Source organism: Carassius gibelio, chromosome B10 (assembly GCF_023724105.1).
Source record: "Carassius gibelio isolate Cgi1373 ecotype wild population from Czech Republic chromosome B10, carGib1.2-hapl.c, whole genome shotgun sequence".
NCBI lineage: Eukaryota > Metazoa > Chordata > Actinopteri > Cypriniformes > Cyprinidae > Carassius > Carassius gibelio.
This window is the reverse complement of record NC_068405.1, coordinates 9,028,305-9,045,835: the sequence shown is the minus strand read 5'-3', so window position 1 is coordinate 9,045,835 and position 17,531 is coordinate 9,028,305. Positions and strand designations below refer to the sequence as shown.

The 17,531-nt window shown below is 34.8% G+C and overlaps 1 protein-coding gene across 1 annotated transcript; it reads left to right on the top strand.

The window, feature by feature from the left end:
* Positions 1-4,097: 4,097 nt before the first annotated feature.
* On the top strand, positions 4,098-8,712 carry LOC127966087 (asialoglycoprotein receptor 2-like; the record flags this gene model as incomplete). The annotated part of the gene is made up of 6 exons (XM_052566936.1): positions 4,098-4,473; positions 4,586-4,731; positions 5,234-5,334; positions 5,454-5,515; positions 6,048-6,139; positions 8,386-8,712. Coding segments are annotated over 6 exons (1,104 nt in total), but the record flags the coding sequence as incomplete, so codon positions are not given.
* Between the last annotated feature and the right edge of the window lie 8,819 nt (positions 8,713-17,531).

Sequence of the window (17,531 nt, the reverse complement as noted above, 5' to 3'; positions counted from 1 at the left end):
TTTCTCGCTTGTGCCTCATCTGTTAAAACTCATGAATTCATCTGGAATGTTTGTAACATTCCGTCATGTGTGGTGTTTTCCTGTTAACACAGGAATGAGGGTCGTTGCTTTGTCCCTTATTGTCCGCAGTCAGTTCAAAATCAAAGCAAGTGACTGACAGGAAATGCATGTTTAAAGCTGGTTTCCTTGCGCTTCTTGTTTTGTTTTGTTTCTATGTTGCATACTCAGACTCAACACTAAGGAGCAATTCACTGAGAGTATGCATGTTTAAAAAAAGATTATGACCTAAAATATTAACCCCTTAGATTTCAAGTAATAAGCATCTCAAGAAATATTTTCACATATTTGGTTTTCCCATTTATTTAAGTATTGCATTTTGGTTGTATTCATTTAGTGCATTTAATTACTTCAATATATGAGTCATCTTTTAGGCATTTTGCCAAAAAAGAAAACAATAGTAATGCCTATTCTGCATATGGAGGGTCATCAGCCCCTAAACAAACCTATACTGATTAAGCTCCCTAATAAGCTTTGGGCAGGACATAATCATTGTTGGAGAGACTGTGCTAATCTGAGGTAATTAGTGGGACTGATGTCCTCAGCATGGACTAATATCTTCATAATAAAGAGTGTGGTTATTATCAATAACATAAACATCAGATATAAATCCAGTATGTTTGTCAAGATTCAATTTAAACCACAAAAGTTGAAAACAATGAGTTCAGAACTTTATCTGCTTATATTTAACACTTATGTAATAGTAATCAAAAAATTAAAGCATAAAAAAATGAAAACATTACTTAAAAAAAATGGAAAAATCATTCATTTGTAAAGAAATTTCACTATTTGTGTTACATTCATCCCTCTGGATAAAATGTCTATCTGCTAAATGAATGCAAGTGTAAGAAAACACTAATGGGCAGTTGATAAATAAGTGAATTATATCTAATCTGAAGATTACCACATAACAGATATTAAATAGCAGACAGACTGAACACGCTATAGCACAGAGATTATGAGGCGGGCAAAACACACGTCTGTTGAGCGGAAACAAAAAGCAGAAGCAAGTGGGAGGGACTTTAAAATAAAAAAAGGCGAAAGAATAGAGGGTGTTTCTTTTATATAAATGGCCCGTAGAGACAGCACAAGTGGGTTTTGTGTGTGCAGTTGCTAGCGTGTGTGTGTGTGTGGGCCACAGACCACCTTTGTATTTATTTTGGGTTGTTTATTTGTTTTCTGTCAAGGCTGTGATAGAAGACAGGAAACTGCTGCCTGTCTTAGATGCCCAGCGAATGAAATATTTCCTAAATGTTAATACAGCAGAATGTGAGCTTGTGTGGATTAATGCTTCAATAAGGAGTGTATAAGTGGAAGAACAACAGTAGAACAGGGTCATGTAAAGCTGCTGCATGTTTCTGGTGTCTGCTGCAAACGTGTTTCATGTTCCTCTCTTAACAGCTGCAGTATGTGGGCACAGATCTAATGGTGGCCTCAGTATTGCCTGCAGGTGTCAAATTATACCTTGGGGTTTCAAGGAAAATCTGGACGATATTTCTAGCACATTTTCAAAGATGCTGTAAAGATTTAGAGCAGTAATTGAATCTCCCTGATAAATGTGAATTTCATGGTGTGAAGTAGCATGTGTTAACTGAGCTGCTTCCTGTGCTTTCAAGCGAAACATTAATATGGTAGGAGAGGGACACCTGACAGTGTGAAGTCAAACAAAGGGAACGTGAAATCAAACATCAAAAAATCTTTTGTAACTCACTCCACTTAGAAAAGTTAATCTCAACACTTTCAGATCACCTTTTTGTTGCCTAAGTTACATTCTTTATTCCTTATCTTGACATTGTGCTTCACAATGTGTGTTTGTAATAAAAAAAAATAATCCTTAAGACGTTTTAACTTCAAACCGTTGCTTTTGGCCTCAATACCATCCTGTAATCTATAATACCTTCCAGTCTTTCTCTAGTGATAGTTGCATCCTTGAACTATCCCTTTGATATATTCAGAGAATAAGGAAGCATTTGTGAAGCTGACTTAGGAATAAATCAAGTTTTGGTGGCAGAGCAGTTAGTTTCCTAACCAGTGGAAGACTGGGGCAACTGTTCGAGGAAACATGTTTGAAAACAATCATTTCTGTAAACACTTTGAGTGATACCAATGGTACAGAAATCACAAAATTGTGCATTAGAGAAAAGACATAAAATGATGATTGCTTGACCTCTTAAATCTATGTTTCGTGTTATATCTCCCCATTTCCTGTCCTGGCAGCTTTAATGTCACATGATTCACACATTGACCACAAACACTTTCATTTTGATTGGAGTTCCATGAGATGCAAAGCAGTGCAACCTAAACAACCTAAGCAAGACAGAGTACACACATTATATTATATAACATTTATAGGTTTAGAGATACCTGAAATTCTATGTGATAATGCGGACTGAGACTGTGGAAATGGACAGAGGAGAAAGAGTGGAGATGACGGTGGTTATCTATAGTGCAGATACTGAGAGACATCATGATCTCCGGACTCACGCAGACAGACAACAACCACTTCAACACACAGGTAGTAATCTCATTTATCTGTATAACAGTGAGACAAAAGTATTGTAGAATGTTGTCGTTTTGGCTCATTCTGCTCACTCTTGAAAATAAAGGCTCCAAAAGGGATGCAATGCTATACAGAACCATTTTTGGTTCTTCAAAGAACCATATTTCACACCTAGTGTGAAAAATATTTCAATAATATAAAGAACCTTTTGTCCATTGTAAAGGTTCCATTAATATTCTGAAGAACCTTTTTCCACTATAAAGAATCTTTAGTGGAATAGAAAGATTTCATGGATGTTACAGTTTTTTCATGTCACTTTACAGCATCTTCATTAACTACAGATGCCAATAAAGTACCTTTTTAAACTTATTTTTAAGAGTGTAAAGTGCAAATGTCACAAATGTCTGAAAAATCTATATCTATAAAAATTTATAATAATAACTCATTCAAAACATTTAAATCACATTAAAAGGCTAGTCATAGTTTCAGTAAATTTGCCAATACCACCAAAATAAGATTTTATTTTATTTATTTATTTTTTGTTGATGTTATGATGTCTCTTTCACCTCCACAATCAATCCTGGAAATGTTTTTTTTTTAAATAAAATTTCAGGTGACTTATTTTTTTATTTTAGCTATTTAGATATTTAGCTATTTCAACAGAAGGTAAACGTTTACTGCCAAAAATTAATACTGTACCACACGATAGAAAATGTCAATTCTCATTTGTAAGTAAACAGTACATGTTTGTAGAAATGGATTACATATAAAATTTACGTATAATGTGTAAAATTAAAATTAATGTAATTTTAATATGTATGAAATCCAAATATAAAATTTGAATGTCAATTTTGTTCACATTTCATACATGTAAAGTCATATTTAGTGACACTCAGGCTAGAGTGTAAGATTGTGATTACTGTTTCATTACAATAGCAGGCGTTTTCCAATTTAGCAGGCATCGCAAACATTCCATGTTGTATATTTGTAGAATATACATGCATTCATTTTTATAACTGTATGGTTCATTTTGCATGTGATGGCTCACATGATGAAAGAATGTTTAGAACTTGAAAAAATATGATTGTTTCACTGAGAATCAAATAAGCAATTTTAATGCAAAAATAAGCAATAATACTATACTTAGAGCCAGATTTACTAAACGGAAAATTAGCCTGTGACTGCTGTATAAACACAACAGAAGTGGAAAGTTGTGCAGGTGATCTACTGATGTTGCAGTTCATTTCTGTGATGACTGATGCAAGCAGCACAAATTGGTATAGGGTCTGTGTGTGGGTCAGCTTTGTCTAATCTACAAACAACCAGGAGCAAAATTAAGACACGCTTCGTTGGGTGTTAAATAATGTCGTAATGTAATAATTTATTTAAGAATTGAGCCAAAGTGGTTGCATAGTACTGTAAGAGTAAAGTTCTTGATGTCATAATAGAAAAGTGTGAAAACACATTTAAAGGTATAGTTCACCAAAAATTTTAAATTCTGTCAGTAATTAATTACAGAATTGTCCTTTTTGGGTAAACTATCTGTTTACCCTCATGTTTGTCATCCACAGGAAGTGTCTCGGTGATGAACAGAAAGCACAGAGCAGCTGAAGTGCGTTTGAGTCTGCTGTGTTTTCTTCTGACTGCTGTAATAGTGCTGTGTGTGTGTTTCACCACCGAGAGAAACCAGTTACTAACTCAGATCAGTAACCTGAGTAAAGAAAGAGAGAAAACACTTACAAAATATGAGCAGATACTGAACAATAACAATAATCGGACTGAAGAATGCAAGCAAATACTCTCTAAATATGAGCAGATACTAACCCACAATAAGAACTTGAGAACAAAAATTATGACAGAAGAAAGAGATAAGATAATAAAGGCCAGTGAACTCCAACAAGTACTATTGGAACAAGGTAGTTCTGTGTTCATACTCAAAATCATTAAAAAAAAATTTCACCTAATTCAAATAAGTGTTGACTTCAACATTAAGTGAGAATACTAAATTCTAAACTATTCTATTAACAGATCAGCAAAATGATCCCTTCAAATGGATTTACTACAACTTCAGTTTTTATTATATTTCATCTGAGTTGAAGAGCTGGAGTGACAGCAGGAGAGACTGTCAACAGAGAGGAGCAGATCTGGTGATCATAAACAGTCCAAAGGAACAAGTAAGTGATAAAGAAAAAGATTTGCATTGACACTTGAGTTGTTTGTACATGTTGGTGTATACGAGTTGGACTGTTAGTCAAGTCACTTTTATTTATATGGTGCTTTTAACAATACAGATTGTGTAAAAGCAACTTTACAGTATTAAATACGAAACATAGTGTATAACAATGCAAAAGGACAACAGTAAACACTCAATTTTCAGTTAATGGCAGGTCATTATTGAATTCAGTGATGTCATTATCCAGCTCAGTTCAGTTTCAATAGTATCTGTGCAATAAAGTCGATGATATCACTGGAAATCAAGTGTCCCCAACTAAGCGAGCCAGAGGAGACAGTGACAAGGAACCAAAACTCGGAGACAGAATGGAGAAAAAACCTCAGGATAAACCAGGCTCAGTCGGGGGCCAATTCTCATCTTACCAGACGAAACCAGCAGTAATGGTTGGTCTTAAACATTTGAGATGTTTATGGATTATATACATTTCTGCTCTTCCAAAACAGGATTTTGTACAAACAATTGCTGTTTCTGATCACTTTTGGATTGGTTTGGGAAAGGTGGAGGGGAAATGGAAATGGATTAGTGGAACCATAATGACAAATGGGTGAGAGATCAATGAATTTAACTGATCATAAGCCTGAAATCTTCTGTACAGTCAGTATCATATAGTATTCAGAACTGAATGAACCGAATGAATGATGATCTGCTTCACTGTTGTTTCAGGTACTGGAGTTCTCATCATCAGTCTTCACAAGGTTCATACTGTGCTCTGACGACTTCATCAGGTTGGGTAGATGAAAAATGTGAATATAATAAAAAATGGATCTGCAAAAGAAACATTTTAAAATAGCTCATTACATAAAAGAAATATGTATATGCAGTAAAATAAATCCATCATGTTCTGGAAAAGCAGTCAATTTGATTTGTGATTCTTATTGTATTATTGTACAGTACAGTAATGATTTTGAAATATCACCTACAGCATTTTATATATATATATATATATATATATATATATATATATATATATATATATATATATATATATATATATATATATATATATATATATATATATATATATATATACATACATACATTATTATAGAGATCAACTCCATTAAGGTGTCTGGATATTAGTCATGAGAAAGTGTCTGTGGTCTGGTGTCTTACTGTGAAGAGGGTCTTTTGGTAGTTTTTCCTCCCTGCTGGTCATATCAACAGCAATCAAAGCCAGCAGACAGACTGATGGTCCCTCATTCTGCTCTTTGACTCTAGTGATAGATGGATCACTGCTGATGTGTATTTGTCTTTCAGCATCAAAGCCTCAGCCTTTTAAACACTGCAATTCAATTACAGAAGCTTTCACCTACTTCCTTTTCCAAAAACAGTCAACTCAACAGTATCAGGTACTCAGATCCCAAATACTTACTTTGCAAAGAGGGAAAATAGCTTAAATATATATTTTGGCAAACATAAGTTTATGTTATATATTTGTCAAATATATAAAATGCATATTTCATCAGTATGTTAAAGGTAAACTTATTTTATGTCCTGTAATTGAATCTGTTAATCACATATCTTGCTGCAGAAATAGGTGTGAGCAACACTATCAACTGATCTCTTGAGTTAACTAATGTTTCTTTAACACAGCATAGCACTAAGCTAACGGCCTCTTGAAAAACAAAACACCAGACTTTAAAGGAGATGAGCCATTTCATACACAATACACTCTCTAATTAATAAACATCACAACATGGCATTTCTGCTCCAATGGGAACTTACAAGTCCTGCCACAAGAAGGAAAACAAACATGATTGTTTTGATGTAATAGAATTGATCTGTCGATAACTCTATAGCATGTGCTGTCTGTCCACATTTAACAGTCTAACTAAAATACATGTTTTGCATCAAGTGCTTGCTTGCTTTATTTAAGTCACATCAGCTAACCACAGTTGTACATCAAGGCTCGGTGCTGGGCCCACTTGACTTCCTAATACACCTAACCTCAATGGGCCCAATCATTTAGATTTTCTTATCACTACTATGGAAGTAACACGCTCTTCCTGTCATTTCAGTCAGATGACCCCATAGTACCCGAAAAAAAAAACTCAATTTGCCTTTCTGACAGATTTACCTAAATGAAATAACACAATTTTCAACACAATCTAAAGAAGGCTAAATAATTTGATATTGACAGTCTGCAATTCAACACAAAATCATCAATCAGCTTAAGGCTGATTTATACTTCTGCATCAGACATACACCATGGCCTCTACGCTGTAGGATGTGTGTCGGTTTTCATTTTTACTTCTGCATAATTGTCGACGTCAACACACAGTACACATGCAAACCGCTACCCTGCAGGGTCCTCGGGCATGTTGCTTGTGTAACCCGCAGACCACAACAAAAGCTGAAGAAGAAGCAGCTTCTCAAAGAAGCATCAGCTGTGATGGCAGCAAATAAATATCAAAGAACAGATCAAAAAAAGAGATGACAATGGAACAGCAGAAGAGGACATTCTCTCAATTTCCACAAGGTTTGTCGCAGACAACAAAGTGATGCACATTTTATAACAAATGTTAAGAAACTTGTCCTTTGCTTTTTTTTGTATCATTAAAATATATTACAATGCAACACACCCACACAAAACTCAAGTACATATGGAGGGAGGGGTACTAGCAGACCAATCACAGTGCTTGCAGCCCTCATAGAATTGATATGCTGTTACTTTTTTGGATAGGTGCAGGTCAGGCTACTTAGTTTAACAACACCAAGTTTGTAAATTTGCAGTGATTTAAATGTTTTAGTAGTTCTCATTTATGTTGTAGAATTCCCAATTAGAAGCCACTTTGTATAAAAGCCTAAATGAATGAATTTGTAAGTGTAAATGTTCCTGATGGCCACAAACTTTAACCACACCTATGCAAACTGCCACACCCTAATGACTGCATGCAACATGCATTAAAACACCATGTTTTAGTATTCATATGGGCTGCTGATATTGTAGCAGAGTAAAGCTATTGCAGTAGATGTCAATGAAGCTTGGTCAACGAGACAAATGTTTTGAGAGAAATGTTTTGACTGCAGCTGTTTTGTAACTGCCCAGGTCAGTTGTGAGCACAGGAAAAGAGTTGAATTAATCCTATGAGAGCTCAAAAACACTCAGGCCTCACTCAGCTCCAAAGCCTTACATCAAGGCAGTGAAACTCATTTTATTACAAAATGGTATAGAAGTGGTGAGTGTGATGTTCTGGAATAAAAAACCTAATGGAAACCTCCACCCTCGAGTTGCAGTTAGCAAAATATCAGTTTGCAAAAAACAGGTCTGTGGTCAATAGTGTAATGATGTATGAAGCACAGATCACAAAGAAATCACTTTCAGCCAAGTAGCTTTCGTTTGTTAGCTTAGCAAATTCACTTGACCAAATGAGCGAAATATCTATCGGGAACTTTTCACCCTCATGCAAAACTCTGTTCATGTGGATTCCTACTGAGATGATTTCATCAACAAAATCTCATCAAACTACAATGTGACCGCACCTTTAGAAAAAAAAAGGGAAAGACCCAGTGGAGACACAATGCATTATAAATCAAGGCAACAGAGTAAGTCAGGCAAAAATAACTCTTGAGGAAACGTGTGTGGCTTTACTAGGCCAGAACAATGGGACGAGAGGGCGGCTCGAGAAACACGCCAGCGATGGCTACAGTAGAAAGGAAACTAGGGATGACCCCTAAGGAGCTTGGGGAAGACTTGTGGCTTCCTGCCCTGGTTCATGCCTCCCGTGCCTCCTCCAGTGTGAAGAAGGGCTCTAGTGCACAGGACAGGGGTCACAGGGGCCAGAGAAGGTCGGGGTTCGACGAGGGAAAGGTTCCTGTCCAGGGAAATCCTGTCTTTCAACTACATCATGTCGGGGTTCAGGACCCTCACTGTGTCTTCAGGCCCCTAGGGACTGTTAGCTCAAAAATGCAGATTGTCTGACAAAGCAAGCCACACTTCCTTAACACTTTATGATTGAACTCGAGGTCACAGAGAGTGTGCGCCAGGAGCAAAGGAGTTTCCGAACTGTAGAATCAGGCCGAAGATCATCACTTTTTAGGTTCTTTATAGGCATTGATGGTTCCATGAAGAACCTTTGACATCCATGGAATCTTTCCATTGCACAAAAGGTTCTTTATAGTAAACGGTTAAAATGTTCTTCACATTTTAAGAAGTGTTGACTGAAAGGTCTGCAAAAACCCATTTTAGAAGCTTTATTATGCACTGTAAAAACTAATCTATAGGATTTACCCAATAAATGTGAGGTAACAATTTGCATCGACTTTGGTGGGGTAGATTTAATCCCATTTATTGAGTATAAACTATCTGAAGTAAAAAGCTATTAAATGCTTGCATAAATTTGGTAACAATACCTCACATTTATGTATATATTCAACAGCTACTTACTCATTAAAATAAGCTAAAAAATATCTCAGCAAAAATAAAATTTAGTTATTAAAAAGTTAAAAAGACAGTTCAGCTCATAATTTATTCATGCCGCAATGCATGATGGGAGCAATGGATGAGTTTTTATTGGCTACAACATGCTTTTTTGATGGTCACCATTGTTGTGATGCTCACGCTGATTCTTGATGTCTGTGTTTCTAAACGTAATAATTCTTTCTTTATGTAAAACTAACTTTTAAAAACATGTCATATTATGCCAAAAAATGCTGGATTCCTATCACCCCACCACCACTTGATTTATGTATACATTAAAGAAACCTGAACTGACGCATTCAGGTCATTCCATGACAATTAGTTCAAACAACAATCAATAGCACACATGATTGTCTTTGGGCTGGTCTGTCTGTTATCATTCTGTTAACACAGCCCCACAAAGTCTAAAGTAAGCATCTGAAGGTTCAAGAACCCAACTAAAGGAAACATTGACCACTATAATGGTAACACACAAATTGTGATTTTCTAGTTTGGTGAGTCTGCTTGTTAACATCAGATGTCTTCAATAATGGTCAATCATGACCCAATTCATTTCTTAATTATCTCATTAACTTCAACTCTGCTTCAGTGTTACTTTTAACACTGCTTCAGTGTTTATATGAGTCCACACTCAATCAAAAACGCGGGCTGACGCATTCGCAATTTAAAGCAAAATAACTCACGGTTTGGGGGTATATTTTACTGCATTTTTCTATGTGATGGTTCTTACTGTTGATGAATGGGTAGCATATGTAGAATTTACCCATTACTTTAGAATTTGTTGGCTGGCTGCAATAATCATGTACATTTTATATGGTTTCCACAGATTATATTTACAACTCTCCAAAATCACTTTTTTCAGTGTGGAGTGTAAGTACGATTTTCAGACACCTGAGGTTCATCCTGCATGAGAAGCGAGACTAAAGACTGAATATAGTGGGTTGTAGAGGCACATCGGCGTTATGCATGATGCGATCGCACCGGATCTATGGGTGTGAGACCAGGAGGACTCATCCTCCCTGATGCACAAAGCATCCCTTCATGAGCGCCTCTATTCTCTCCATTGTGAGCGCTGGTTTTAGAGCCGTCTCAAGCTCTCCCTCTCTCAGGCCTGTCACAGAGCTAAATGACTTCCCTGTCATCAGCTGAACCCACAGCCGGTTCAGCTGCAGGCATTCAGGCGAGCTGAGCTGACAGCTCACTCCTGATCACAGAGGCTCACACAGGCAAATCTTAAATGGTATGCAGTAAATCAAATGAGGCTGAGCTACATTATATCCTTAATGGGAAAACATTACCTGTCTGTCAGAACTAGAATGCCACATTGTCTAAAAGCAATGACACACTTAATATGTCTGTCTCTCTCTGTGTCTGTGTGTGTGTGTGTGTGTACCTGGTATTCCTTACATGATGTAATCATAATGTAGGTCCTCTACATTAAGTTTAGTAATACCAGAACATTTTGACCTTGTGGGGACATATTTCATTCCCATGAGAAAACAAAATTTGAGTGGAAACTTTGTAAGTTTTAGAGTGAGGGTAAGGGGATAGAAAATACAGTTTGTACAGTAGAAAAACTATTACACCTAAGGAATGTCCCCATAATGATAGGAATACCAGTTTGTTTGTTTGTGTGTGTGTGTGTGTGTGTGTGTGTGTGTAATATGTTAATTTCAGTGTTGTTTCTGTTATTTTCAGGGTTCATGAAAGTATGTGTAATTGGTTTGTGAACTGATCATTAAACTAAGAAACTTAAATAAAAGATAAATTGAAATAGAAAATCTTTGTTTTGACAGAAATGAATGATTTTGTTCAGCAAGGACACACTAAATTGTTAAAAAGTGACAGAAAATACTTCTATATTGTTACAATCTCTTTTTCAAATAAATGATGTTATTTTAAATTCCTATCCATCAAAGAATCACTTAATAATTGCATCACAGTTTCCACAAAATATTAAGCAGCATCTGTTTAAAACATTGACAATGAGTCAAAAAATCAGTATATTAGAATGAAGACTGGAGTAAGGATTCTGAAAAGTCTGATGAAACATCACAGGAATAAGTCACAAATGAATTATAAAATTGAGAACTGGAGAAAGAGTTTACTTGCATATTAAACACATTTTGAGTTTTAAGTCAATTGTATTATCTAAATGTGTCACCTGGGGGCAGTAGATCTAAACTAAACGTAAAGTGTCAAGACACACGTTGTTACCAGGGACTTTGCTGTATTTTCAATCCACACCAACCCTACACCTCAACCTACCCCTTACAGAAAACTCTGTGAATTTTTAGATAAAAAAATAAAAATAGTGCATCAAATCACTTAGGCCTACTTACCAGTTTGAGGTTTGTTAGTTTTACACTTGATCTTGGTTTCAATACATTTATATAGTTTACTTGAAAATCTCTAGTCGCGTTTGAAATGTCTGGAATCAGAGTTTAATGTCCATTGAAACAGGATTCTGTTTAATGATTAAGAATGTGTCCCTGGGCATGGCAATAAAACATGAAATTGTGTATGTGTTTGTGGTTTGTGGTCAGTGCATCTTCTGCATCCGTTCTCACGGTTTCTAACTAATATTTCAGTAAACAGGCCAATGGCTTTTACCTCAAAAGTAGATATTGATCACAATCTGACATCATGTGTATGTTGCTCACAAGTTCATAAACGTGTCTTATTCTTGATTCCAATTTGGCCAGTGCTGAAAATGAGAACGGAACATTTTAATGATGTTGCAAAGTCTGTGCTTTATACTTAATTCTTTTACATGACCCAAAACAGCAAAGGCACAGCTAGTAGAAGGAAATATGAGACAACCACAAATGTTCCCTGATGAACCTTCTTCAACTTGACACTATAGGAACATCTATTACAGGCGTCTGAGCTTGTAAAAGAGCTTTGAAAACACCAGATTTCTGTTAACTTGGAGTAGATCTTAAGAGCTCTGTCCCTTTTTGTTTTAATATGGTGTAAATCTGCTAAAGATACTGTAGACTAAGTAGTTAAGAGAAGTAACTAATTTAGCTTAAACAGCACAGCAAAGAATTATGTAACTGTGGGTTTCAACTGATAAAACATTTACTAATATGGATGTGATATATAATTAATTTACTGTATGTGTTTGGAATATGCATCCTAGTGCTCTATTATTACTAGTGTAAAACAATTACCAAAATTATGTTTTGTAATGTCTAATAAGGTTAATTTAAAATTCTGTGTCTAATTATGTCAGACATTTCACTGATTACACTGGTTCTCTTAAAGTATTATTTAATGTTTAGAAAATGTAACAATATTGTATTAATTCTGTACTAACTTTTAGTTTTTCTTTTCAAGCTCCTCCTTAATGTTTCTTCGCCGAGTCCACACACTCTGAGATACATCAAAACAGTTTCCAGACTTTATCTCATTTCAGGTAAAATGTGATATAAATATCTTTCACAATATATTTCTATAATTTTTGTGTGGTACTAAATGTTTAGTAAAAGACTGTAAAATATTAACTTAAAAAAAACTATTTAGTTAACAGTAAGTTTCCTTATTCTACATGCTGAAAAAAAACCTATTAATAATAATAATAATAATAATAATAATAATAATAATAGTAATAATAAAATATTATAGTATAATAATACTAAAACTATTACAGGACATGTTATGTTTCAGTTTACAGTTTTTTAAGTTAAAAAGACAAAATCATCTCCCAGTTTAAAGTGAAAATGATTGTGTATTTTTATTTGTGCACCTTATATTTTAGTATTACCCTTGTGATGCGCTTTGATTCATCAATGGACTTTCTCATTGCCACTTGATACAAATTTTAGTATTAACATTATATCTGTATGTTAATGGAAGATACATTTATAGAACATACAGTTTTATTATTACTATACATTTAAGTTAAATGCATTAAAAAAACGATAAAAGTGTGTGTGTCTAATTTCTAAGAGATACTTTTATACTCTTGAAAAATAATTTCTCCTGCATGCAAAGTACTTTGCTCACATTTTTTTTTTTTTTTATTGAACTTGACATGCATATTACAGAAATCGAAAACTTCCAAGAATGGAAAGCAGCGAGGTCATCTCAGTTGACAAATCTCCAGTTGTTATCCAGTTAAATCAGAGGGTGACACACGGCAGGGCTATTTGTGATGAGGAACAGACGGCTGGTGGAGAAATTCATTATACCACTCAACCAAAGGCACTGGGGGTAATGCACTGAATGATGAATTATAATTATATGATGTATGGTTTGGAGCATTACCTGTTAATTTAAATCACTGTGTCCAAACCTGCCATGATGAATAAAGCATCTGAGCTTCATCTTCCCTCCAGACAGTGCAGATAATGGCAGGACTGATGGTCTTCTCTCTTGGTATTCTACTCAGCACCATTACCCCTGGTTATGTTTTTTTTTAATATAGTGGCATAACCTACTGGGGATCCATTGTTGTAAGTTTAAATTAATGGTTTTGCTTTTTTGCTTCTCATTTCCAGAATCTTTGAAATGTCCTGTGTTTATTTTCAGAGCATCATTGCTGGATCTCTGTCTGCTCTGGCACAGAATAAACCTCATCCGTGTCTGGTATGTACAAATCAACCACCAGTTCAGCCCATTATAACTCTTTAATTGTAACACTGTTTTTAATGTATTTCCACAATGTTATCAGTTGTAAACTTAGGTTGTTACAAATGTAGCAGAAGTTCAGATTTCATCTGATAACAAGATTGATTGTCTGGAATCTTGTAGCCTGGAAGCTAGTGGTTTTATTTTATTTTATTTTATTAAAGTAGGTCTCCTCCACTTAAAAGTATTCATGAGTATAATGCATTTTCACTGATCTGTTCACTGAGTATAAAATACTATCAGTGGTCTGAAACAAGTATAAAACAATTGTTTTATTGCAGGTGATAGTCTGTCTTGGAATGAATATTTTCAGCACTCTATTTGCAATGATAGCCATTATTCTGATGAGCATGCACTTAGCATTAATGCCAAGAGATCTTGTAAGTTGACATCCTCAGGAATGCACAATGTATGCAATATTTTCCATTCATGTTTAATATGGATTAATTTGCCTTTAGCTTGTAATTACGGTGGCAATTGCAATTGCTTGTGTGTGTGTGTATATATTCTGATTGTTAAGATGCTATAACTCACTTAATATACCTGCTTCAATAAAATCTTTGTTCAATTTTTGTAGCATTACAGTTTTTGGATCGTTGTAATATTGGCATTTACCTATCCTTCAGTTCATCATCTCCATCTGTATCTCAGTATTTCCCTGCAAAACCACCAGCAACAGAGACTCTACAGTGACAAATGTGGCACTAAACCAGGTAAATGATTTACAGAAGATGCTATTACTCCCATCACAAGTGTGGCAGTCAGTTATCTGTGTTAAAGTCAATTGAGAGGAAGATTCAAGAACAAGCCACCACCAAAGAAAGCTATTAGAATGAAAAGGAATGCAATAAAGCCATGTTTCATGGTAAACTACCTTTTGAGCACATTATACAGTATGAAATGGGTATAAGAATATATCACAGCATGTTTTATTGCTTTCCTCTTTATAATTCAACAAAGACAGTACAGCCTGAAAAAAAGGGTCTGTATGGTGTGCGATTCTTATTAGCAGAATTAAAACTGAATATCTTCTGTACTAACATACAGTTTCTTGTCTGTTGCTTCCCAGGAAAACCGAGTCACAGTGAAATGATCAAAGACTGCAGGAAATTGATATCTCACATTGCTGCTTTATAATCTGTTCTAGTGATAGTTTTGTGTTCATGCATATTTTGTTATATATATTTAAATTATACTAATGCATCATTCCCAGCATGTTGACACACATTTTCTTTATGTTTGACATTTATAAAAAAAGACTGTATTTGTTAACCAAGTATCTGAATGAGTATATTCTGAAAGTATTTTAAGACCAGTGTTGGGGGTAACAAGTAGTGAGTTATGTAATCGGATTACTTTTTCAACACTCAATGTTTGGACCCTCTTTGTTTTGGTAAATGGTTTTCATGGTTGTTCATCTGATTTAATCATGTTAAGGTGTATTATCTCCCCTACTTAAGTTCAGTTCTGTCAGTGTTTGATTGTTGGGTCTTGTCTCTAATTGTGGTAAATGTACTGTTGGACTTACCTGGTTTACCTTCATCTTATTCCTGCATTGTATCTCTCGTCTCACAGCACATGACATAACTTGTAAAGTAACAAATTACTTTTTAATTTACAGGAAAAATGTCTGAGTTAGATGCAAGTGAGATGCAAACTCAGAATATGATGCAAACCTGCAATAATTAAATGTTAAATAAAATAAATATTCTTCATTTATTTAATCCCATTTTAATAATCAATGTCTTCGCTGCTGACCAGCGATGATCCAATTCAACCATAATAATAAAACAATATGTTGCTGAAGAGTTTTGAACTTTCTTCTCCTGCATCTTTTGCAGTTTAGAATGGCAGTCTCTACTGTAAAGATATGATTTTACATTTCCTGTACTACTTTTTAAAAGTAACTTTCCCCAACAGTGGTTAAGACGGTTTTGTCTTAACGTTTGTTAATATAGCGGATGCAGATGCTACCTTTTTAGTTTTTATTTGAATTTCAGGAGGAAGAGTGTTACATAGTCATTTAAAATCTAAAGTAAGTTCATATGACACAAGCTCCTCCTCAGCGGTTCTTCACAGCGCACCCAAAGATACCTGATCATAAGAGCGATCAGACATCCACATCAACACAACTCATTTCACATCAGGTAAAATAGTTCATGCATGATTAGTATGATTATATGATTAGTATAATTATAAAGCCTATATTTATGTACATTTTGACATGAGATCAAAATTCAACCTTCATCTTTTGACTGTTCTGATCTTTCACACCATTGATTGTTTTAGTGTAAGTTTTTGTTAATTTACTGTTCTACTTTGTTATATGTCAAAACTACTCTATACATTTTTAAGTGTTCCAGACAATTAAATGATTATGATATGAGCGAGAGTGACAACATTTTTAGCTGTTCTCTTTTTTACTTATTACATTGCAAGCTAATGTTAGTCAGCGAGCGTGATTTCACCAAGTACAACATGTTCCTGGATCAACAAGATCCTTGTTGACCAGAATCAGAATCAGAGTTCGCTTTATTCACTACGTGTGCGCAAAAACACAAAGAATTTGTTTTTTTTAAGGTGCTCCTGGTACATACATATATGCATACATATACACATGACATGAGAACAAAAAAAAAAAAACAATAACATTTAAATAGTAAGACTTAGCAATAAATAATGTGTATGAATTTGGAACAGTAGATTGATTTATATACAGATTTGTGAATTTTTACTCTATATAGACCTGTATAAATAATATGCATATGTATTTGCATAATACTTGAGAAAGGCAATAATTTAAGATGTAGAATGATTTACGGAAATTAATTACAGTACACTGGTAATGATTCATATGTTAACCGTGTAAGCTGGAGATGGCATGGGGGAAAAAACTGTTTTTGTGTCTAGATGTTCTGGATCCTGGAACAACATTTTAATCAACCAATCAGAAATGAGATCAGTTACAATCAGGGTCAGGTGCTTCTACACCCTTGTTAATCAGTTATCCCACTGTTTTTAGGAATAAATTATGGGTGAGGTTAGGTTTTAGGGGTAGGGATTGGGTTAAGTCTGTAGTTTTGGACAATAATATTAATCCAGGATCAGCAGATGTTGATTCAGTAACATGTCTTACTTGGCAAAATCCTGGCAACCGATGTAAGTCTTTGCAGTGTGCCAGTTTGAAAGTCACTCTAGACAAAAGTATCATGTTTTAAATATTAATGCAGATGTGCTGTGCTTGAAAAGTAGAGAAAATGAACTGTAAATGAACTGTAAACTTCAGAATCTGAATGCTTAAAGGGTAAATTAATCCCAAAATGTTATTAATTATACCCCCTCATGTCGTTTCAAACCCGTAATACCTTACATTCATGTTTGCAACACAAATAAAGATATTTTTTGCTGAAATCTGAGCGCTTTGCCTCTATAGACAGCAGCACAACTGACACGTTCAAGACCCAGAAAGGTAGTAAGGACATCTTTAAATTAAACAGTTTTTCAACACAAAAGAAGATATCATCATTTAAATCAGTTTCTTACTTGTGTTGAAGACAAAAGGTATAGTATTTTTATTAAAAGTAAAGTATAGCTTTGTTTCAGCAGAAGAAAGACACTGATGTAAATTATGTAAATTATGACATAATTCAAATTTTTGTGTGAACTATTCCATTAATTCCAGGTGA